At 44.0% G+C, this 25,904-nt stretch overlaps 1 protein-coding gene across 1 annotated transcript in view; it reads left to right on the forward strand.

Annotated features, from left to right (window-relative positions):
- TFF2 (trefoil factor 2) overlaps positions 1–25,904 on the forward strand; it is a 142,628-nt gene that overhangs the window by 28,500 nt on the left and 88,224 nt on the right. The window contains exons 6-11 of the mRNA XM_075333294.1: positions 1,899–2,041; positions 3,877–3,963; positions 11,625–11,735; positions 16,285–16,357; positions 18,440–18,982; positions 24,252–24,419. Of these exons, the coding sequence (XP_075189409.1) occupies positions 1,899–2,041; positions 3,877–3,963; positions 11,625–11,735; positions 16,285–16,357; positions 18,440–18,982; positions 24,252–24,419 (1,125 nt within the window). The remainder of the gene's footprint in view (positions 1–1,898; positions 2,042–3,876; positions 3,964–11,624; positions 11,736–16,284; positions 16,358–18,439; positions 18,983–24,251; positions 24,420–25,904) is intronic.

The following is a 25,904-nucleotide window of genomic DNA, read 5'->3' on the forward strand; positions in this document are numbered from 1 at the left end:
CGGATTGGGGAATTGGTATCGCCCAGTAAGACTTCTCCTGGGGGCCTGGGTCATGGCGATATTATCGCCGTGGAAGGCGGGATCGAATTCTGGATTCGGAAATCAAAGACAGATCAAAGAGGTGCGGGTAGGCGAGTTCGCTTGGGTGTGGTTATGGCATCGGAGATGTGCCCGCTCAAGTGTTTTGGGAACTTTGGAAGGATTCGCCCGCAGGTCAATGGCCCCTTGTTGTGTCATGAGGACGGGTCTTTTTTATCTAGATACCAATTTGTAAGTGTTTTTAGGGCATGTTTGAAGTCTTTGGGGTTAGATCCGAGGTCGTTTGCGTCGCATTCTTTTCGCATTGGGGCAGCGACAGAGGCCGCTATGTGTGGTTTGCCGGAAGAAACTGTGAAGCGGATTGATAGGTGGAAGTCGCAGCGTTTTAAGTTGTATGTCCGTCCACAGGCGGTCGTCGGCAACTGAGCGGGGGGTTCTGCGGCTGCGAGGGGGGGGGGGTGGACTGGGTGTTTTTCCAGTTGGGGAATAAGGAAACTGAATGGTTGTTTGTTTGTACATTTTGAATTACAGAAACACCCCCCCCCCGTATCTGGTTTGGATCCTGGGCCATTCTGGGGAGCCCAGCGAGCGGATGCAAGAAGAAACGGGAGACAACTAGGTTTTGAAAGGGATATGGATCTTGTACGTTGGTTGGGGGTTAGGGGTTTGGGGTGGAACAGGGTATTGCAGGAGGTGAATATGTATGCCCGTTTAGACAGGCCTCCGACGTTTTGGTCTTCCATGTCGGGGGAAATGATCTGGGGGGGTGTCCTTTTCGAATTTTGATAAAAGACATCAAGCACGATTTATTGCGGTTATGGGTGTCATTTCCACGGCTAACTATAGTTTGGTCCGAGATGGTGGCGAGAAGTTGTTGGCGAAAAGCGTGGTCGGTTGAACAAGGCGCGGGCAAAAGTGAATAGGGCGATTTCGAAGTTTGTTACTCGTAATGGGGGAGTTGCGATAAGGCGCGTTGAGTTGGAAAGGACGGATGAGGAATTCTGGTTGGCAGACAGGGTGCACTTAAATGCGGTGGGGATTAATTTATGGGCCCTCGGCCTGCAAGGAGGTATCGAGAGGGCGCTGCGGTTGCGGGGGGTCTCAGGCACTTGAAGGTTATCAAGGTGCCCTCGTTGTGGCGGTTTTTATTGGTGGGTCCTTGAAGTTGTTTAAAAAATTGGTTCGGAGAATCCATATGGATCCCCTCATTGGCAGAATGGCTGGTCACCTGGTGATTTTGTGGGGATTCCCGATGGGGTATATCGGGGTCCCTGTGGGTGGTTGGGGTTAACAGAGGATTAACCCTTACCGTTTGGTGCTCCTGAGCCAGCTGGGGGCAAGTTGGTGTTTATGGTTCGGTTGGTAGGAATCACCAGGGTTTGTAGCTTCAAGGACCCTACCATATTGCAATGCTTTTATTTGTTATATATTTCTGTTTAATAAATGGCTGCTATGGCCAAAATTATCCAAAGAAAAATTGGTGTCTGTGCAGTCATTTTAGATGCGAATTGGGAAAGGAGGGGTGGAGTATGGAAAGACCGGAGTCAACAATTCCAGGGTCATGTGATATCAGAGTATGGCAAAGCTGGCTGCTGAGGTTACGAGCCAAGTGTCAGCATAATTATCCTGTACCCTGAGGGCCCGGGGGGACCCAGGTCCAAATTTTGCATCGGGGCCCATTAAACTTGGCTATTGATGTTCTATCTGGATCATCATAGATAAGCCCGAATGCCAAGAAAAACCTGTGCACCGTTAAAAAAAAAATAAGAAAGACTCATAGGGCAAGGAAAAGGCACCTACTTGTTGGTCCCCACTTAAATGGGAGTCAATAATTACAACTCAATGTTCCTCATCACTAGAGGAGTGGGGACGTAAAAGGAAATCCAACTTACATGCGTCTCTGAATATAGAAAACCGGCTGAGATTCTTTGAAAATCTTTCCGGGAGGAGCAGTTTGGAATCTGAGGATCCAGAGACCAAGACAGATTGCACCGGTGTGGTGGTACTGTGCTGTACCCCAATTTTAATTCAGCCACCTGAAGAGACAAGGTCTGCAATTGTCTTGCTAGAGCAGCAACTGGGTCACTGCTGAAATGTAGTGAAAGAAAGGCCAGCTATAATGTCATAATGTGACTGCAGCAGAGCGAGGAACAAGGGCTCCTATCCTGTCCCTCATGCTAAGTGACCCTAGGCTATCCTTGACCTTCGAATTACCCCTGCTGGTAAAGACGCCGGAGTCCCATGCCTTACTATTCTAATGAACAAATCTAATTATTACTCCCCACCCCCACCACCTGGGAAGGAAGGGGCAGGAGTGTGATGGAGAAATAGTTTAAGACATACAGAGTAAAACCAAAACTCAGACACATGCAAACTCACAAGAATAAACAGTAAGAGAGAAAAGAGAAAATCAAGAGCAGGAAGGCAACAACAAAGAGACAACAATGGTTAACACTACACCCCCTTACAGCAATAATGCACAAGAACCTCCAGTAAACCTGGATCACAACACCTCACCAGATGAGAATAAAGAAGCTATAGCTGGCATTAATGGAATAGTCCAGCCAGCATATATAGGAGAGGAGCAAATGTGATTGGCTCCCCTATAGCATGTGATCAAAGAGACTAACAAGCAGCCCAGCAGGGATTAACTCTTGCTAGCCTACCTATGGACTAAATGTCTCTGAATAGAGAAGATTTAACTGGCATTAAAGGAAGTCATATAAAGGAGGGGAAGGAATGTTGCGGACTCCCCTACAGCATGTGATTTTTTGAGACTAACAAGCAGTTCAGCAGAGATTAACTCTTTCTAGCCTGTCTGAGTCTGTGGGGCCAATACCTGTGTCTCCCCTCGTTGATCACAGATATCATAGACGTTAGCAGGCAGAGTGCCATAATCTGTAGTTTCCACAGATCCTGATGTTGCCAAGATAGTTGGCGATGCGTGCTCAATTAGTAGTGCATACGGTGCTTAAGTACTATTACTATACACTGCTCAAATACTACTGCTGTGTACTGTAGTGCTCAAATAATGCTGCTGTACAGTGCTCTAATACTACTGTCATACAGTGATAATATTACTGCATATAATGACCAAATAGTATCAATGCTGTATAGTTACCAAATAATATTAACATAAATAATACTGCTATACAGTGCTTAAATACTACTACTACATTGTGATTAAATAATATTGCCATGTAGTTCTTAAATACTACTGCCATACAGTGATCAAATAATGCTGCTATTCTGTGCTGAAATACTACTATCATACAGTGCTCATATTCTAGTATCATACAGTGTTTCAGTACAATTACCATACAGTGGTCAAATTCAACTGCCATAAAGTAGCCAAATGATACTGCCATATACTGCTCAAATACCACCGTCGTGCAGTGCTCAGATATTGCTGTTTTCTACTACTACTGCCATATGGTAATAATACTAGAGCATATAGTGACCAAATAATGCAAGTATAAATAATACTGCCATACAGTGTTCCAATACTACTGCCACATTGTGATCAAATACTGCCATACAATAATTACATACTACTGTATTGTAGAAATGTTAAATACACATCAGTATAAAAATAAACTTTCGGGAAAGTTGAACACACCTTGTAAAGTTTTACACTTCCGATGCCTTTTTACTCTCAGTAGCGGTTTGTAGTTTTCTTCTTACAGGACAAGTTGAGATTCTTTCTTAAATAATTTAGGGGTACCAATGGGTTAAAAAAAATGTATTTATTCACCCATTGTTTTTTATTTTATCTTTTATATCCTGTAAGGATTATTACGAGCAGTGGTATACCTAATATGTGTATGTTTCTTACAGTTTACTATAAAGACACTAGATGGCGGCACATTTACTTACAGGTCTGTATTTCTGTGCCAGCGTTCAGAATCTATGGATGTGGCAATGGTATGTTGTCATCACAAACTGGCATGTTGTCATCTAAACTGCGGAACAGCTAAGTCTACCAACCGCACCCAACCACCTTTTTGGATGGCATTGCCAGCACGAACGCCTTAACCCATTGTTCCCTGCCTGCTATTGCGATTCATTAACAGAACAAACCACATTTGAGTACCATGGTCCATAATGTTAATACAATAAATATACTACAAAGGGGTCCCATATTTCCATAGAAGAAACCTAAACATACCCCAAAGTATTTCTCAATTATATTCCAATTATATACCACAATGGGAATAATTTTATAATGCAAAAGGACACAAGATGCAAAGGACCATGTTTAAAAACACAATAACATAATAATAAGCTGCTTGTGGAGACCACACTGCCCTCCACCTCGTCCTGACGATGCTAAGGCGAAACGCGCGTCGAGGTACAGGGCGGTGTAGTTTGTATGGTCTTCAACGGTGGGTTTGAAATTCTGCTATTACATTGTTTCTCCATCCGGTGTTTTTTTCATGCTGTTATGTCTTAGATCCTGTGTCTGTATTCTCTGTTTATAGACCTACAAATGTTTACTCTGCTGCGCAAGCATCTTATTATTTCAATTATTGTACGGCTCTCTAGATTTACCTTGCGAGGGAACCAGGTTTTGTATATGATGTATATGCATTTTGTCCCTATTTATTATTTATTCATTGATGTTGCTGTAGGGGCATTTTCTAGTATGTATCATATATGAGTTTATATTGTCTATAACAACTATACCTCAGTACTTTTATCTTTATTCAGTCCTTGCAACCTTATAATGTATGTGACCACACTGCTCTGCATTTTAGTGTTTTTAAACATCCTCCTTTGCATTTTGTGTCCTTTATATCAATACAATTCCATTATAAAATTATTCCCATTGTGGTATATAATTGGAATATAATTGAAAAATACTTTGGGGTATAGGTTTATTCTGTACAATCCATGGGGGTCCAGTAATGGGAGAGGGCATCATAGAAATGTGAGTTCTTCCTGGTGCGTACATAGAGGGGACGCTAAAATAAATATGGTACCCTCTTTAAATAACATGATATTCTTGGTGGTTGCTGGCAGTACAGAACTACTTGAATGTTTCTCAAATTGACCTAGTAGTCACCTTTGATCAGTCCTATATTGCAGCCTGAGGATCCCACAACCCTCATCCATTAAAGGTAGAGTTGTGATCAAAGTCGCTGTTCACTTTTGGCCATCTAACAGTGCTGCTGTGGGTCTCTATGGGCTACCCCTGCTCCAAAAAGACATAACGTATAAGTTTGCTCCTCAGTGTACCTCCTCCCTGCTGCTGAATATCCCCCCCGCCAAGCCTGATTTACAGTTCCTTATAGTCCCTCATTCCTCTGAGTCTCCTCCCCCCTAGTCTGATTGCCATCCCCAATGTACCTCCTCCCTGCTGCTGAATCTCCACCAGCCTAGTCTGATTGACAGCTCCTCAGTGTCTCTCAGTGCCAAGCCTGATTTACAGTTCCTCGGAGTCCCTAATTCCTCTTACTGAGTCTCCTCCCCCCTAGTTTGATTGCCGTCCCCTCAGTGTACCCTCCTCCCTGCTGCTGAATCTCCACCAGCCTAGTCTGATTGACAGCTCCTCAGTGTCTCTCAGTGCCAAGCCTGATTTACAGTTCCTCGGAGTCCCTAATTTCTCTTACTGAGCCTTCTCCCACCTAGTCTGATTGCCGTCCCCTCAGTGTACCCTCCTCCCTGCTGCTGAATCTCCACCAGCCTAGTCTGATTTCCATCCCCAGTGTACCTCCTCCCTGCTGCTGAATCTCCAACAGCCTAGTCTGATTGACAGCTCCTCAGTGTCTCTCAGTGCCGAGCCTGATTTATAGTTCCTCGGAGTCCCTAATTCCTCTTACTGAGCCTCCTCCCGCCTAGTTTGATTGCCGTCCCCTCAGTGTACCTCCTCCCTGCTGCTGAATCTCCACCAGCCTAGTCTTATTGACAGCTCCTCAGTGTCACTCAGTGCCAAGCCTGATTTACAGTTCCTCTTACTGAATCTCCTCCCACCTAGTCTGATTGCCATCCTCTCAGTGTACCTCCTTCCTGCTGCTGAATCTCCACCCACCTAGTCTGATAGACAGTTACTCAGTGTCTCTCCTCTTCATCTGCGTCACGGTGTGGCAGGGGAAAACAGGGGGCCAGGCATCCTAAACTGGCCCTCAAGCTAGGGGGGTAAAACTGCCCCTGATCCCAAAGATATGTCTGATGGTGACTATGCCTGGGCCACCTTCTTCCTCCTGCTCCTGACCAGCCCTGATCTACTACCTCCTCTCTCCCTACCCCAAAGTGGTGTGCAGGACAGAAGCTGGAAAACACCAACAGTGATAGGCAAACAGGGGGGAAAACAGCACACTCACACAGAGTACTCAGACAGCAAGTGATAAGGAGGACAATTAAAGCAGGGAGCAAATAACCACACGACAGGAGGAATTGCACTGCACACCAAGCAGTAAATCACCAGACTGAAAAACAACAGCACATAGACTGGTGTTGTAGAAAGCTATAGTCGGCATAGGAAGACAAATTCCTCCATCTTAAAAAGGCGAGGATTACCTGTGATAGGTCTCTTGCAACATTTCATCAAAAAAGGTAACCACCAGGCTAGCAGAAATCAATAATTGTGCTAGCCCAGTCACTAATGAGCACACAGCTGGTTAACGCCCGAGCCTTCCTGTGCAACCCAGAAGCACCTGAGGAAGTAAAGTGAGGAGTTTCAGAGTCTGTGGTCTGAACAGAGTCTAGAGCAAAACGCCGTGTGACACTGTGCTGCTGGTGATATCTCACACTGCTCAGTACAAGCTGCAGATGTCAGTCAGGCCACCACATATTTTAAGTCAGAAGACACTTCTCCCGAAAAGACCTCTTCTGATAACTTCAACTAAATCTGGAACGCAAACTCACAGTTGAAACTATGCAATCATCAAGACCCCTCACTCCGGTCTCTCCTTCTAATGGGGCTCTCTTACTTGCACTGATACACACAGTTTCCTCTAAGGCTTTTGACCCCTTAGTGTCTTACTATTCATTCCTAATATGGTTATTCCTCAGCTACTATTCTCCTTGCATGGAGTTTCTCTCATGAGCTCCTTCAGGAGTTTTACCTCACCAATATCTCCTGAAGACTACACCCCCCTGTGTCCTCAGTAGACAACTTCTCCTCACTCTCTCACATGGCTACCTTTCTCTGCCCCGACCCACAAAAGTCAATCCTCTAGTCTTCCCTGGCTATGGATAGCCACGAGGGCAGGTCTCTACTAGAGTGGTCTCTTAATCGTCTCTTTCCAAGCAGGCATAGTTTCCTCTGCCACGGACAGTTACAGAGGTAATATTTCCTCTGTAACCTGGTGAGACACACCAAAGTACAAGTCCATGGCTCCAAAATCTTAAAAAAAGGGAATTTAGAAGTACAGAAATCAATATAATGAAAGAAAAGCTCCTAAAATGTAAATTTATTAGACATATATTAAAATGAGAAAAGTCCTCAATTCACAACTCTTTACAAGACGTACACCCAATTGCAAAGTGTGATACCAAATAATAGATAGACAATAAACAAAGGGAGCTAGTTCTCACTCCTACCTTGCTGCGGAGGTCCTAATCCTGCGCTTGTGGAGCCCCCACTCACCGATGACTGTCCCAACAGGCCCTAAGCAGATGAAATAAGGGACAATAACCAAAACCACACCAATAAAGAGAAAACACACATATTAAAAACACAATAAATTTCGGGGTAATACCCAAGATGTAGTATAGTGATGAACTCCACCAGTACCAATAATCTGGGGAATAAAAGCTTTCTGTAAGCCAACGTTGACTAACAGGTTTCTGCATTGCAGAAGCCATCACCCTCAGAGTCTTAAGAGGGGCATCCCGTGGGGTCAGTATCTCCGCATTAGGAGAAATTGCTCCTCTGATACTGATGCAGCGCCCCATGGGGCAGATGGTTAGCCTACTCGTTGCCGGGCCGTTGCGGGTCGGGTCAGGCGATGTGACGGGTGGCCTTGCCCAATTCCATTCCCCTGAGGCATGCAGTAAATGGTAGGGAAAGCGGGGTGATAGGGAAAGTTTGTTGTGACGCCACCTGTGGTATGCGGCCATGGAGTAGCCTAATTCCTCACCGGGGCAGCCGGGATGGTGTCGCTCTCCACAGGCGGAGCGGGCCCCGGGTGGATGACGGGGAAATGATGGTCCCTTGGAAGCGCCAAAGCGCGGGGGCGATGGCGTTGCCAGTGCCGTAACTATAAACTTTGGAGCCCCGGGGCAAAACTTCATAGTGGGACCCCTCAACATTTCAATTACTAGAGGTTGTGCGGAACGTGGTGAAGCCTGCTACGCATTGTTGTATACAACACACCATGTATACAACCAGCCATGCTGCTAAGTTCTTCGAACTTTTTTCAGCCTCCAAGTTTCTTCTTTTCACAGTCTGTCTTTTTTTTATTTCCACTTGGCTGGTGCCGAATTCATTTCATAATAAACCGTTTTATTAACACACACAATCACAGTACCGTATTTTCCGGCAACGGCCTCGGCCACCTACTGGCAAAGAGACAGTCCAGCCGCTCTCTCCAGGAGGAGACTGGAGCTGACATTTCTGCCTCCCCCAGCAGATGGCAGACATCAAATACAACCCCCGACCACAGGTACAGCAGCAGTCACTATTGCTCCCTCCCGGTTGTGAGGAGCGTGGGGGTTGTACACAGCTCTGATTATTGAAAACAAGGGGCAGATGACTGAGAAGATACGGTAGATACTGCATGACCCGGGAGGAATGTGTGATTATGGAGCCTTCCCCTTCCTCCCCCTCGCAGCAGTATAGACCTGCAGACTGGAGAGGGGCTTCTTACAGTTTGTCACAGAGATATTTGTGTCTGCTGAGACTGTCTGTCTCCTCTCAAAACAAGACCTCGGTGTCAGTGCACGTTGCGTCGCGGCCGCTGCCTGAACTACTGGCGGAGTCACCACCTGGCGCGACACCACACGATCAGCTAACAGTCTACTGTCTGCCATAGAGCTCCTGTTACTAAGCGAAATAGCGTTTCTTCGTTTAAAGTAAACGAACAAAAAACATTTACGTTTGCACTTTCATGGATCTTTTTCGTTATTTTTATTAACTTTAAACTCGAATAAGGCTGCTTTCACACTACGTCTTTTTAACATGCGTCCTGAACGTTTTTTTAACGCAGAAACGGATCCAGTGCAAATGCGTTTTTATTTCAATGCATTTGCAATGGACTCGCGTCAACATGCGTTCACCTGCGTTTGCGTGCGTTATAGTGAGGATCCAGCAACTTGCAGTTTTTTAACATTTTTCAAAAACGCTACTTGTAGCGTTTTTGAGCTGCGTCCAACTTCTGCAAATTGCTGGATCCTGACTAAACAGCATGCAAACGCAGGTGAACGCTGGCGTGCTGATAGACCGGATCCTGCTTGCTCTACTGAGCATGCCCAGAAGCCAGCCTCCGTGATCAGTCTATCTCTCTCCTCCCTCTGTCTCTCCCCCTCTATCTCTTCCCTCTCTCTCTGTCTCTCCCCCTCCCTCTCTCCCACCTGAGAGCTGCGGACACTCGTAACCAAGGTAAATATCGGGTAACCACTTCTCTTAGTTACCCGATGTTTACGTTGGTTACGTGTGCAGGGAGCCCGGCTCCTAGCAGCTGCAGACGCTTGTAACCAAAGTAAATATCGGGTATCCAAGCAAGTAAACCCGATGTTTACCTTGGTTACGAGCCTCGCAGCTGTCAGATGCCGGCTCCCAGTCTGGCACGTTTAGTTCCCCTCACTCCCGATCACATGACTCCAATGCCCGCCCCTAAACAACCAGTGACAGGATCCTGCAAAGTAAGACATGCGTTTGCATGCATTTTTTGCTGTAAAAGCAGGATCCGCTTTTGCAGCAAAAAACCGTTCAGGACGCATGTTAAAAAGACATAGTGTGAAAGCAGCCTAATATAGGAGCTGGGTATTTTATGAGAAATTAAAGTATTGAAATACAATTTTTTATCATCAGTTTGGGGCCCCTTGGGTGGTTGGGGCCCCGGGCCAGTGCCCTGGCTGCCCCGGTTGTAGTTACGGCCTTGGGCGTTGCTAAACAGAGTGCGAGTCGGCAACTGCGGTTCCAGGTTCTTTTTCTCACTAATTTAAAGCTGCACCCAGGTGCTGTTCTTTGCCGTCGTGGGCTCCGGTCAATCCCAAACAAGTAAAGGGGCCACCACCGGTGTTTGAGGAGAGAGAGAGAGAGAATGTCCTTTTCCTAGGGTGTCCCCATCAGCAGTTAGGTACCCGGGCTGAGTTCTCGCTCCAAGCCCCGGGGCTAGTAAAGTCCAAGAGTGACAGAGGTGTCTTGTCAGAACGATGGTCCCGACTGGTCTGTTTTGTGTGAGTGTGTTGCGCCTCCTTCTACCCCCAAGTGGAACCCACCCCCTAGGTGGCCGGTTTCAGTGACCAGGAAAGTCCCATGCATTGTGATGGCCACCCCCCTGCCTACCCTAAGCTATCCCACCCTGTGGGAAAGCTCCAAAAAAGTATGTAAAGTGTGAATGTGGAACACCGGTGATTAAACCCCCCCTTACCTGAGATAGATACCGCACCTTAATTGAGGTGCAGTACCCTGTGGCGACCAGAGCCTCAGGGGCACCACACTGACTTATGTCATCAGGTAGGAGAGTTGAGAGATAGGTTCCTCTCCTCAAGAAGAGGCACCCACAGCAGGTCCGTAGTGCAGCCTACAAGAATGCCATTTCAGTACCCAGAAGCATGATACTGAGACCTAGATCCAAAGATACCTTCCAAACAATTAGAGTTATTGGTAAATTTGACAATCAATCGAAGGAAGTGCAAAGGATACTAAAGAAATATTGGCGTATCCTCAAGGCGGACCCAGACATTAGTGAGATCTTGCCCCTGAATCCATCGATCTCTTTTAAGAGTGGTAGGACTATTTGTGATAAGCTTGCTCATAGTAATTATCGTTCCCCTCAAGGTTCAACCTGGCTGGACAATAGGAGTACCAATAGGCAGTGTACCTCCTAGACATATGCCCTCTGCAACTGGACCAGAATGGAGGGAAATCATGAAATATCTTCTCTCCCTCCTGGTCTCACTCCTAAATAACTAGGCTGCTTTAGTATGAGCCGTCCTGCAGATGAAGTAGATCTTGGAGGAATCCAAAGTTGATCTCTTTTCCAACAAGGATCGATTACATTCCTACCTGCATATAGCAGCCCTCAGACCATCAAGGTGAGATTCTGGCACCACGTAGTGACCCACTGTTAACCATTTCTGGTAATTGCCTTGATGCTTTACACCTCATTCACGGCATACATAGAATATTGGCCATGAAATTTGGATTTCTTATTTTGGTTCCTCCATGAACCCTTTATGGGGTCTTTGATAACCATTGAGACATTCGCTTAGAACCGTCCATGCTCGGTTTGGAGATCTTTCTTTTTTTGGCAACTTACCGTGTGTTGTAATTTGGACGTGTCCTCAATGGAAACAGGTTTTACTGGGGATGATAAATAAGGCGTGGATGGCCATCACTCTCATTATTCTCAGTAGTAATTTATGTTATGATACTCACATTGATGGCAGATTAATTGTAATGCTCTAATTATAAGCAGCAGGACATAATTTTAGTCATTTCCAGTATGGGCTTCACATCTTCAACTCTTGCTGTGGCACAACAATTGAGACGAACACTTAACCGGGTGCGGCGCACAGAGATGGAGGTATTTTTTTTGCTATTCTTTGTTGTACTGTATATATTTGTATTTAGAGACTAGTTTGGAGAAAAAAAGAGGACAAGATCATCAAAAAAAGTGAGGACCTCCTCCAGCTTGGTCCACCTAATACTGCAATATACTGCAAAGGGCAAGGCAATATCATCAAAATGCCATGTAGTGCCCAAATCATATGCATATGGGGATGTCCACCACTTAAGTCATTAGTAACAGATTTTTGGAGGTCGGACACCCGTCCTCACTCATGCATTCATATATTTGGGGGGATTGGCCAACATTGATATAAGGGAAGCTAACTTTTCGCCAACATCTGCAAAAATTGAAAACAAGGATAAGGCAAGATGGATTTCAGCATGTTCTGATCCTCTGGTTTTCCTCGAGAAGCGAAATGTCTGCTGCATGTGGTCATGGGTCTTGTGGAGATCTAGCCGCATGTGGTGTATCAGCGGAGGATTTTCTACATCCACTACTCTGTGTGCCCAATTATTAGGCAATTTGTATTTTTGATGATTAATTTCATTATTGAACAACTACCAGGGGCGTAACGATAGCGGTCACAGAGATCACGACTGTGACCGGGCCCAGCAGAGTTAGGGGCCCGGCGCCCACCCTACAGAGAAGCTGTTCAGTGGCAGACCACGCAGCCGCTATGGGGTGTGTGAGACAGGGGGGCCCGGTGCCAGAGGCTGCGCTGGGCCCCCCTCGCCTGCGGGCCCTCGCCCATCTTAGCACAAAGTAATGATGAAGGATGGAGCAGAGCACTCCGCTCCATCCTTCATCTTTGTCTCCCTGTGCCTGCGTTCGACATCAGTGCAGCAGAGCGCGGTGACATCACTACTGCATGCTGCTGTGCTGAGACTGCAGAGTGCGGAACACTGACTGGAGCAGCGGGGAAACAAGGAGAGGTGAGGACTTATTTATTTTTTATAATCAGTGAGTAATCGTTGGCCAGGGGACTATGGGGGTGCATTAAATGGTATGGGGGCTGCATATTACAATATGAAAAACACCTTATACATGGACTATGGGGGTGCATTATAATAGATGGAGGCCTATGGGTCTCATTAAATAGTATGGGGCTGCATAATATAATATGGAGGCCTATGGGGCTGCATTATGAAACATGGAGAACTATGGGGCTGCATTAAGTCGTATGGGGCTGCATAATATAATATGAAGGACTATAGGGCTGCATTATAATATATGGAGGCCTATGAGTGTGCATTAAAGAGTATGTGGGCTGCATAATACAATATGAAGGACTATGGGGGCTGCATTACACTACAGGGTGGACTATGGGGGTGCATTCTCATATATGAAGTATTATGTGGGACCCACTATACTATATGGAAGGCTATGTGGGGGTCATTATAGAATTTGGAGAGCTGTATATGAGGGGGGACAAAGATAAAAGCATGGGATGGGAAAGTTTTATGCTGAGGGAAAGAGGCTCTTTCCTTCAGCACCCAGTTTTCCCATGCTCTGATAATATGAGAAAGCTGTGTGCTGAGGGAAAGATGTACATCAGAGCATGGGAAAGCTGTGTGCTGAAGGAAAGATGTACATCAGAGCATGGGAAAGCTGTGTGCTGACGGAAATATGTATATCAGAGCATGGGAAAGCTGCGTGCTGAGGGAAAGATGTATATCAGAGCATGGGAAAGCTGCGTGCTGAGGGAAAGATGTATATCAGAGCATGGGAAAGCTGCATGCTGAGGTAAAGATGTATAGAAAAGCATGGGGAAGGAGCGTGCTGAAGACAAGATGGATATCAGAGCATGGGAAAGCTGCGTGCTGAGGGAAAGATGTATATCAGAGCATGGGAAAGCTGCATGCTGAGGTAAAGATGTATAGAAAAGCATGGGGAAGGAGCGTGCTGACGGAAATATGTATATCAGAGCATGGGAAAGCTGCGTGCTGAGGGAAAGATGTATATCAGAGCATGGGAAAGCTGCGTGCTGAGGGAAAGATGTATATCAGAGCATGGGAAAGCTGCATGCTGAGGTAAAGATGTATAGAAAAGCATGGGGAAGGAGCGTGCTGAAGACAAGATGGATATCAGAGCATGGGAAAGCTGCGTGCTGAGGGAAAGATGTATATCAGAGCATGGGAAAGCTGCATGCTGAGGTAAAGATGTATAGAAAAGCATGGGGAAGGAGCGTGCTGAAGACAAGATGGATATCAGAACATAGGAATTGTTGGGTGCTGATAGAAAGAGGGATTTCAAATCATGGGAAACATAAGTGCTGAGGAAAAGAGTCAAGTTTCAGCGACACTATCCTGTACTCCGAGTGTTGACGTCATTATCCTGTCAACCGAGTGTCAGTGTAGGGTTGGGGGGGACCCAGGTCCAAACTCTGCATTGGGGCCCATCAAACTCTAGGTACGCCACTGACAACTATAGTTCTGTGAGTCAGTCCAGAAGGTTAATAAACCTGAAACCTGAACATGTAGGAAAGTGAGGTTCTGTGTTTTGATAATCAGTTTTTGAGCTGCACCAACCACAGCCCCAGACACTGATCAGAGAGGGGACTGTTCTCCTTCACTATAAATCTCCTGTGTAAGAAGGGCCACAAGTCCTCAGTAGGGTATAGGTCCAAGGAGGAAGGGGCCAGGTCATTATTCTTCATCTAAAAGGCCGTTACTGGCCCCGAGCAGTGGAGGTTTTGATGGAGCCTTGTCCTGCAGAATAATCTGGGCTTTCTTGACAGATGCAGACTTTTTCCTGTCCTCCTGCTTCAAGAAAGTGTCTTCTCAAAACTGGCAGGAGGTTTGGGAGGTGATTTTGAATCCATAATCAACCCAAAATAGTCCAACTAGCTCCTCTGTAATAATCCCAGCCCAAAGCAGGACCCCACCTCCACCTCACTTTCATCTGAGTGAAAGTAGAAGTCTATGCTGAATCAGCCATGGACCATCTGTGACGCCCTGGACTAGCCAGGTAGTCACAGACATAACATCACACACACCCCCTCCCCTTGATAGTTACACTAGTCAGACACAAAACCCTTGTTGCTTCCCTCCAGGGTCTGATGTCCACACCAGGTGGGGCGGAGCCAGGTGGTTGGCCCCACCCATCGAGGAGTTCACAGGCCTGGAGGCGGGAAAATCAGTCAGTTAGAGTTTGGAGGTGAAAGTGAGAGGTCAGAAACTGTCGGTGTCTGGGTTGGAGCCCAGGCACTGACAGCAAGGTTGGCAGACGGTGGTGGCCGTCTGCAGGAGTTAGTGAATCTCTGCAGAGCCGTAAGGACCGGGGTCGGGCATTGGCCCGCCGGTACCGAACCGGGGAGCGGAGTGAAGCTAAGCACACAGGCAGGGCCATCGGACCCCGACCAGGCTTGGAGCAGCCAACAATAGTCAAATCCGAGTGTGACAGGAACCCCAGGGGTTTCCCAACAACCAAGACCCGACAGAAGGCAACAGTCCACACCGAGAGGATATACAGCCACCGCCATAGACTAGAGATCCAAGGGCCAGCGCCTGCGGGCAAAACGGGCTCCTATGGCACCTAAACTCCGGGGAGTGGACTACCGTTGGGCAACCACAGGAGTCAGAACATTCTAACAGGTGCAGGGAAAGACAGCCACCATCAGCCGTCCGGGGAGAGCACAACAACACTGCAGCCAGCTGCGGGACCCGTCCATCCAGCCGTTTGGTTTACCAGAGACTCTGTCATTGACTGTCTGAGTGAGTACACCAGTGCCATCTGGCACCGCGCCGCGCTGTCCCTGCAACCCTGCACCCCAGCCATCCAGCCTCCCCGTATCACCACCGGGCCCCGGGATCACCAACCCCTACCCACGGAGGGGACAACATCCTAGCTGCTCCCTACCATCCTTCCCGGGAACCCCGTCACCAGCAGCGGTGGTGCTAATAATCACCACGACCCGTGGGTGGCGTCACAAACTATCTCCGTAAACAAACCACCCCCTTTTCACTCGTGGACGAGGAGCGCTGCTCTAGTTCCCGGGTCCGGCCCACCACTCGAGCCACCGAGCAGCAGCAGCAGAAGCCCTGGACCCGAGCGTGGCGAGCGCGTCCCCTCCTCCCGCGACACATCCATCTGCTCCGTCAGGAGTCACTCTCATCTCATGAGTCCATAAAACCGGTGAACAATCTGACTTCAGATATTTCTTGGTCAGTCTTGATGTTTCCCCGTCTGTGTCTTCCTCAGTGTTGCACTTCTAAGGGATGGGGGGGACTCTTGGTGGCTACTGGGAAGTATTGTGTGGCCACCTAAACTCCTATGAAAATTTCTGGCATATTTGATTAATGAATAAGACACGATTGCAGCTTCCAGTACATCATTATGCCAATGTGGCCAACGCCTGAATACAGATTCAGAGTCCAGCAAGGAGTTTTTGCATTTTATTTGGCAAAGGTACAAACAATTAAAATGCCTTTTGCACAATTAGTCTTCTAATGAGTCTAAAAACAGCAATCACAAGCCATTATTATATCCCAGCACGCCCGCTCTGTACATGCATCTGCCATTGCTGATTGTCTGTGACTTAGTACACGTGTTGGTTCTTTCCTAGGTTAGCGGTACGGCAATGTCTCTCCGGGTATTATTACTTCTCGCACTCGCCCACCTCTCCACGGCTGCAGTGTGTAAGTATAAAATGTTTATTGCTCCAGTCTTATACTTTAATGTTTTAAGAAACTTGACATGAATCAATCGTACAAGTACATATAGTAGTAAATTTTCCCAGAAATCTGCTTCTTTCTCCACTTATGAGCCACTTCTTCCTTTCCTTCTGCCTTCTAACCTCACTATTCACCATATTCACATCTGCACTTTTCTAGTACTGCTGTATAATGTCCTCCATGCTGATGCTTCCAGAAAATGCTTTATTTCACCCTGGAGCTGGATTCATATCTTCTCTGTTAAGTACTTCTTTATAATGTCCTCTAGAAAATCTTTTTTCTCACTCTAGAGCTGGATTCACATCTGTACTTATCTATACTGCTGTATAATGTCCTCCATGCTGCTGCTTCTAGAAAATGTTTTGTTTCACTCTAGAGCTGGATTCACATTTGCACTTTCCAGTACTGCTGTATAATGTCCTACATGCAGCTTCTTCCAAAAAATGTTATATCTCACCCTGGAGCTGGAATCACATCTACACTATTAGTACTGCTATGTGATGGCCTCCATATTAACTGTAAGCAGCAGTATGGAGTACATCATACAGCAATACAGGACAGATGTCCTCCATGCTGCTGCAGGAAACCCTCATAAGTGATTGTGCTGAGTATGTGTGACATCATAACAGCAAGTCTTCACCCAGGAGCTCAGCAACAACTTAAAATTAGATGTAAAGCCAGCAGTGGGGATAAAAACTGGTGAAAAATGCAAGGTACAAGTTATATAATGGCCAAAAATAGTGTGCATTACATGGGGTAGAGTACGCAAATTGCCTCTTTAGAGAGGAAGAAAACTAAAACTCTAGTGCCACCAATTGGAAGTAGCAATCCTAAAAGTCAAAATTGACCTATAATGAGTCTTGCCATATGACTTAGGATAAAAGCCAAACCAGATTTGCAGATACGTGTTTCTGGCTGTTACCCCTCATCAGTGAAAAGCATGATATCTGATTTGGCAGTATGAGAAGCTAGAGTGTGCCACCTATTGGAAGCAGAAATCCTAAAATTCAAAATTGACCCTTTAATGAGCCTTGCCATATGACTTAAGGCTACTTTACACACTGCGATATCGGTTCCGATATCGCTAGTGTGGGTACCCACCCCCATCTGTTGCGCGACACGGGCAAATCGCTGCCCGTGCCGCACAACATCGCCCAGAGCCGTCACACATACTTACCTGTCCGGCGACGTCGCTCTGACCGGCGAACCGCCTCCTTTCTAAGGGGGCGGTCCGTGCGGCGTCACAGCGACGTCACTGAAGCGTCACTGAACCGCCGCCCAATAGCAGAGGAGGGGCGGAGATGAGCGGGACGTAACATCCCGCCCACCTCCTTCCTTCCGCATAGCAGCCGGGAGGCAGGTAAGGAGAGGTTCCTCGTTCCTGCGGTGTCACACGGAGCGATGTGTGCTGCCGCAGGAACGAGGAACAACTTCGTTACTGCTGCAGTAACAATTTTTAAGAATGGACCCCCATGTCACCGATTAGCGATTTTGCACGTTTTTGCAACGATGCAAAATCGCTTATCGGTGTCACACGCAACGGCATCGTTAATGCGGCCGGATGTGCGTCACAAATTCCGTGACCCCAACGACTCCGCATTAGCGATTTCGCAGCGTGTAAAGCCCCCTTTAGAATAAAAGCCAAACCAGATTTGCAGATACGTGTTTCTTGCTGTTACCCCTCATCAGTGGAAAGCATGAGATCTGATTTAGCAGTATGAGAGGCTAGAGTGTGCTATTGGAAGCAGCAATTCTAAAATTCAAAATTGACCCTTTAATGAGCCTTGCCATATGAGTTAGGATAAAAGCCAAACCAGATTTGCAGATATGTGTTTCTGGCTGTTAACCCCTCATCAGTGAAAAGCAGGAGATCTGATTTGGCAGTATGAGAGCCTAGAGTAAGATTGTTTTGGTGAAATCACAGAGATTCTCCCAAATTTTCGGAACATGCATGTGACACCCCAGTATTTCCAATAAAAATAATGTCTAAATGCAGAATATAGATATTGCTGCTTTATAATATTTCTGTGTATTCATTTTTTCAAGCTGATGCCCAGTGCACTGTGCCACCCAAGGAGAGGGTAGACTGTGGATTTGAGTACATATCCAGTCAGCAATGTATACAGAGAGGATGTTGCTTTAACTCAAGTATCAGAGGAGTCACTTGGTGTTACCAACCATTGCAGCCAACAGCAATACAAACAACGCCTACAACAGCAGGAACAACAACGACAACAGCAGGAACAACAACAACAGCAGCAGGAACAGCGACAACAACAGCAGGAACAACAATGACAACAGCAGCAGGAACAACGACAACAACAGCAGGAACAGCGACAACAACAGCAGGAACAACAACGACAACAGCAGGAACAACGACAACAGCAGGAACAACGACAACAGCAGGAACAGCGACAACAACAGCAGGAACAGCGACAACAACAGCAGGAACAACAATGACAACAGCAGCAGGAACAGCGACAACAACAGCAGGAACAACAACGACAACAGCAGGAACAACAACAACAGCACAAACAACGACAACAAAGAGCATGACCCAAATAACTACATCCGCAAAAACGGAAAACGGTAACTGCCATCAATAGTGAAAAATATGAGTTTTAAAGTGATATTCCAGATAAATCCCAAAATTTCAGCTTTTGTCTGGAGTCTTGGTGAAATGAAACCCTGAAAGTTTCACTTACCTTATTGTCACCAATTTTAAGATACTTTCCAAAATCTAAACTTGCTGCAGCTGACGCCTTCATCAAGAAAGTCTCCCATAGAGCAGTGTTTGCAGGAAAGAGCTCCCTCTACTGGTTAGTCTTACAGTAGTTACATGTCAGTGCAGCCTCTAGTTTTGTATATGGCAGATCAAGTTTCATGGTGTTTATATAGTGGGATTTCGCACATTTAGCTTGACAGCCTTCATGGGAGTTGTGGCGTGTAATTGGCAGTGGATAGAGAGATTGGCACAGTAGTTGTGGAAGAAGACAGGTAGCAGAAAGACTGATGAGTTGTGGACAGGCAGATGAGATCAGTAGATGTGGCACAAATCATGTCAGTAACCGGTAGAAGAGTTGCATTTATAGAATGTGAGGATATAACCAAGTAATAAAATGTAATGTAAAATAAACACTGAAACATTTTTTTTTACAGTAGGAAAGGGTTTTTTACAGTTAGAGCAGTAAAGCTTTTGAATGTCCTCCATATGAGTGTCACGAAGGTACCACGACAGAGTGTGGTCCATCTCATTTCTGGTGTCAGGAGATCACAGTGCAGGACTACATACATACTTGCTCGGGATAATACTGCTGGCTGTGCAGATTCTCCTAGGGTTAAATAGATGATCCGGTCTCCTGAACTCTGAATGAAAGCAATAGCCAGCTGTTCTGTATTGCTAATCAGCTCTGCTATAAAGACTTCTCTCCCAGACCAAGTAAACACTGGTGATAGTTTCTGCTATTCTTGCTTTTAGAGGGAACCTGTGGGCTGTGGACCAGGAAGACATTCAGAGAACATTTGCTGTGTGAAAGCTGTGTTGAGTTTTTCCCTTCCTTAGTCTTTTTTGTTTTTTCCCTTCTTGTCTGTTCCTCATTGTCGTTTGGAGTGCTTTGTATAATTGCTGTTTATTTTACCACTGTCTGTCTTATGCTCTCTGTATTTTTAACCTAGAGCAGGACTAGCGTTCCCGCTGCCCTGTTTACTATACAGGGCTGGGTCCAGGGAAAGACAGCGATAGGCACGTGATTGGCAACGGGGTGAAAGTACCTGTATAGGGACTTTAGGGCAGGGCTGTGAGTCGGTAAGCCAAACCTTCGACTCCGACTCCGACTCCTCAATTTGTCTTGCACCGACTCCGACTCCAACTCCTACATATATTGCTTATAGTTAGGTGAAAAATTTATTGTAGTGCATAAACATGTGTATGTAACCATCAGACATTTAATAATTTTTATGATACAATAATCAAGATATTTGGATAGAACATTAAATATATTTATTGGATACAACTTTAGAACACAAAAAACTGTAATAAATTGTAAATATGTAATACACTATGTAATATACAGTAGATTACATATATATCTTGTGTGTGTATTTATCTTGTGTGTATTTATCTTGTGTGTATATATATATATTTATATATATATATATATATATATATATATACAGTCATATGATAAAGTTTGGGCACCCCTATTAATGTTAACCTTTTTTCTTTATAACAATTTGGGTTTTTGCTATTTCAGTTTCATATATCTAATAACTGATGGACTGAGTAATATTTCTGAATTGAAATGAGGTTTATTGTACTAACAGAAAATGTGCAATCCGCATTTAAACAAAATTTGACCGGTGCAAAAGTATGGGCACCCTTATCAATTTCTTGATTTGAACACTCCTAACTACTTTTTACTGACTTACTAAAGCACTACATTGGTTTTGTAACCTCATTGAGCTTTGAACTTCATAGGCAGGTGTATCCAATCATGAGAAAAGGTATTTAAGGTGGCCACTTGCAAGTTGTTCTCCTATGTGAATCTCCTATGAAGAGTGGCATCATGGGCTCCTCAAAACAACTCTCAAATGATCTGAAAACAAAGATTATTCAACATAGTTGTTCAGGGGAAGGTACGAAAAGTTGTCTCAGAGATTTACACTGTCAGTTTCCACTGTGAAGAACATAGTAAGGAAATGGAAGAACACAGGCACAGTTCTTGTTAAGCCCAGAAGTGGCAGGCCAAGAAAAATATCAGAAAGGCAGAGAAGAAGAATGGTGAGAACAGTCAAGGACAATCCACAGACCACCTCCAAACACCTGCAGCTTCATCTTGCTGCAGATGGTGTCAATGTACATCGGTCAACAATACAGCGCACGTTGCACAAGGAGAAGCTGTATGGGAGAGTGATGCAAAAGAAGCCGTTTCTGCAAGCACGCCACAAACAGAGTCGCCTGAGGTATGCAAAAGCACATTTGGACAAGCCAGTTACATTTTGGAAGAAGGTCCTGTGGACTGATGAAATAAAGATTGAGTTGTTTGGTCATACAAAAAGGCGTTATGCATGGAGGCAAAAAAACACGGCATTCCAAGAAAAGCACTTGCTACCCACAGTAAAATTTGGTGGAGGTTCCATCATGCTTTGGGGCTGTGTGGCCAATGCTGGCACCGGGAATCTTGTTAAAGTTGAGGGTCGCATGGATTCAACTCAGTATCAGCAGATTCTTGACAATAATGTGCAAGAATCAGTGACGAAGTTGAAGTTACGCAGGGGATGGATATTTCAGCAAGACAATGATCCAAAACACCGCTGCAAATCTACTCAGGCATTCATGCAGAGGAACAATTACAATGTTCTGGAATGGCCATCCCAGTCCCCAGACCTGAATATCATTGAACATCTGTGGGATGATGTGAAGCGGCTGTCCATGCTCGGCGACCATCAAACTTAACTGAACTGGAATTGTTTTGTAAACAGGAATGGTCAAATATACCTTCATCCAGGAACTCATTAAAAGCTACAGGAAGCGACTAGAGGCTGTGATTTCTGCAAAAGGAGGATCTACAAAATATTAATGTCACTTTTATATTGAGGTGCCCACACTTTTTCACCGGTCAAATTTTGTTTAATTGAGGATTGCAGATTTTCTGTTTGTACAATAAACCTCATTTCAATCCAGAAATATTACTCAGTCCATCAGTTATTAGATATATGAACCTGAAATAGCAAAAACCCAAATTGTTATATAGAAAAAAGGTTAACATTAATAGGGGTGCCCAAACTTTTTCATATGACTGTATATATATATATATATATATATATATATATATATATATATATATATTGTATTACATATTTACAATTTATTAGTTTTTTGTGTTCTAGAGTTGTATTCTAATAAGTAGATTTTATGTTCTATTTAAATATCTTGATTATTGTATCATAAAAATAATTAAATGTCTGATGTTCACATTGTACTACAATACATTTTTCACTTAAATATAAGCATTATACTAAATGTTATTATTTAGTAAAATATTCAGCACATTCTGCATTGCACTACTGTCCCCAATTTATTATATATTTTAGGAGTCGGAGTCGGTGCATTTTATACCGACTCCACCAAAATGAGCTCCGACTCCGACTCCACAGCCCTGCTTTAGGGAGTGCAGCGATCAGCCTTAGGTGAGTTTAGGAGGTGACTCTACTCCTCTTTCCCTAGCACCAAAGCCTATCATTGTATTGTGTACCCTGTGTGTTGCAGCACTCGCCGGGGGTTCCTGTTTACCTGGCGGAACCCCAGTAGCAATTTTAAAGTTAGAAATGTTGGCTTATGGAAAAGTCTGTACAGTAAATGCCTAAATACTTGGTTGGGGATCCTTTTGCATGAATTACTGCATCAATGCGGCATGGCATGAAGGCAACCAGTGCCTGTGGCACTGCTGAGGTGTCATGGAAGCCTGGTTGCTTGTGCACCTTTTTCTACCACACTTTTTTCCTTCCATTTAACTCTGCATTAATATGCTTGGATACAGCACTCTGTGAACAGACAGCTTCTTTAGCAATGACCTTTTGTGGCTTACCCTCCTTGTGCAGTGAGTCAAAGCAATCTGTCAAGTCAGCAGTCTTCCCCGTGATTGTGTAGCCTACTGAACCAGACTAAGGGACCATTTTAAACGCTTAGGAAGCCTTTGCAGTTGTTTTGTGGCATTTATTCTAATTTCCAGAGATAATGACTTTTGGGTTTTCATTGGCTGTTAGCCATAATCATCAACATTAACAGAAATAAACACTTGAAATAGATATCTCTGTGTGTAATGACTCTATATAATATATAAGAATAGATCCCTCTGTGTGTAATGGCTATATAATATATAGGAATAGATCACTCTGTGTGTAATGACTCTATATAATATATAGGAATAGATTCCTCTGTGTGTAATGACTCTATATAATATATAGGAATAGATCACTCTGTGTGTAATGATTCTATATAATATATAGGAATAGATCCTTCTGTGTGTAATGACTCTATATAATATATAGAAATAGATCCCTCTGTGTGTAATGACTCTATATAATATATAGGAATAGATCCCTCTGTGTGTAATGACTCTATTTAATATATAGGAATAGAGCCCTCTGTGTGTAATCTCTATATAATATATAGGAATAGATCCCTCTGTGTGTAATGACTCTATATAATATATAGGAATAGATCCCTCTGTGTGTAATGACTCTATATAATATATAGGAATAGAGCCCTCTGTGTGTAATGACTCTATATAATATATAGGAATAGATCCCTCTGTGTGTAATGACTCTATATAATATATAGGAATAGATCCCTCTGTGTGTAATGACTCTATATAATATATAGGAATAGAGCCCTCTGTGTGTAATGACTCTATATAATATATAGGAATAGAGCCCTCTGTGTGTAATGACTCTATATAATATATAGGAATAGCTCCCTCTGTGTGTAATGACTCTATATAATATATAGGAATAGATCACTCTGTGTGTAATGACTCTATATAATATATAGACATAGATCCCTCTGTGTGTAATGACTCTATATAATATATAGACATAAATCCCTCTGTGTGTAATGACTCTATATAATATATAGACATAGATTCCTCTGTGTGTAATGACTCTATATAATATATGCGTTTCCTTTTTGTATTGAATTACAGAAATAAATTAACCTTTTGATAATATTCTAATTTACTGAGATGCACTTGTATGTAGCAGAGCTGTAGTTCACTATTTTCCTTTACTCAGTGACATATGTGTGGTATGATTTTATGTTACATCTGATGAAAGTATTGCTCTTTGGTATCATTCATAGGAACATCAGACCCTTCCCATGTGGATGACATAGGATTGGCGGCAGAGCCTCAGACCACCAAGACCCCAACGAACACCACGGTGTCAGGCTGTGGACCTCTCCGGAGCTGGGGTCACCCTGGATATATCTGTCTAATGTCTTTATTATCTCTCCTGCTTTTTTCTATTTAATATTTTCACTTGGAAGCTTAAATTCTTTTTTTTTATACTTATACTTTATAAATGTGTGTTAGGGGGCGGGGGGGACTTAATAATGTCTGGATGCTGTTACCTGTTCTCATACTATCACTGATGATAATCTCAGATAGGAGGCGGTAATAATAATGATGATGATATGTCTGTGTTCAGTGATAATAAGAGTATAATTATAGACGCGTGGCCTATATTCCTGGAACCAAGAGGTGGACTTCCCCCTGGTGGTGGCTATAAGAATTTCAGCCTTGATCAGATTTAGAGACGCAAAAAGGGGGAGAGTTTACCTGAACGTCTCCACCCCTGACCCCACATGGCCTTCCTATAATCTGACCCAGAGGAGAACAACTCAGCATGGTTTATTTACAGGTATCTGATCAATTTCACTCTAATTTTACCGAGATCAATTAATATTGGAGTGTGTAGGGGCCAATTAGGGATTGTACGGCTTTGGAGACAATTTATTTTAATTAAATACTTCTATTATGGGCTAAAAGTAATTTTCACAACACCATTTTGCACCATTTTTACAACACAATTTTGCATCTTTTTGAATACAATTTTGCACCATTTTTACAATATAATTTTGCACCATTTTTACAACACAATTTTGTATAATTTTTACAATACAATTTTGCATTGTTTTTTCAACACATTTTTGCACCATTTCTATAATACAATTTTGCACCCTTTTTACAATATATTCTGCATCATTTTTATAATACAATTTTGCACCATTTTAATACAATTTTGCACCATTTTTACAATATATTCTGCACCATACACAATACAATTTTGCACCATTTTTACAATACAATTTTGCACCATTTTTACAATATATTCTGCACCATTTTTACAATATAATTCTGCACCATTTTACAATATAATTCTGCACCATTTTTACAATATAATTCTGCACCATTTTACAATATAATTCTGCACCATTTTACAATATAATTCTGCACTATTTCTACAATACAATTTTGCATCATTTTTTAATACAATTTTTTTAAATGGTTCGGATGAGGTAGCACTATTAAGAGGTCATGAAGCCCTTGTATCTAAGTCCAAATACACCCTCAATATGTGAATATTTTCAGCCTTGGTAATAATTGGTCACAAAGAAAAGAGATTCATTGTATTAGAATAGTTCAGTGTTGCTGAATGTTCTGCCTTCTGCATTTAATCTGCATTTATTGCTTTGCTTTGCTGTACTTCTATGTTTTCTTTACTCGGTTATACTTTAGCTCCCTCTAGTGACCAAACTTATATCAGCATTAACCTTGTATTTCATGCCTCTAGTCTCCTCCCCTTTGCGGTTCATTCTGGGTAGGAAGCCTCCACTTTCTAATTACTCACATACTGAGGACATTCTCCATTTTATGCCTCTTGTGATAACATTGCTGGTAAGGAAATCTATGTTTGTTGCCATCTGAAGCTCTGGACTCTTACCATGTTTAGA

This window comes from Anomaloglossus baeobatrachus, chromosome 2, assembly GCF_048569485.1.
Source record: "Anomaloglossus baeobatrachus isolate aAnoBae1 chromosome 2, aAnoBae1.hap1, whole genome shotgun sequence".
In the NCBI taxonomy this organism is placed as follows: Eukaryota; Metazoa; Chordata; class Amphibia; order Anura; family Aromobatidae; genus Anomaloglossus; species Anomaloglossus baeobatrachus.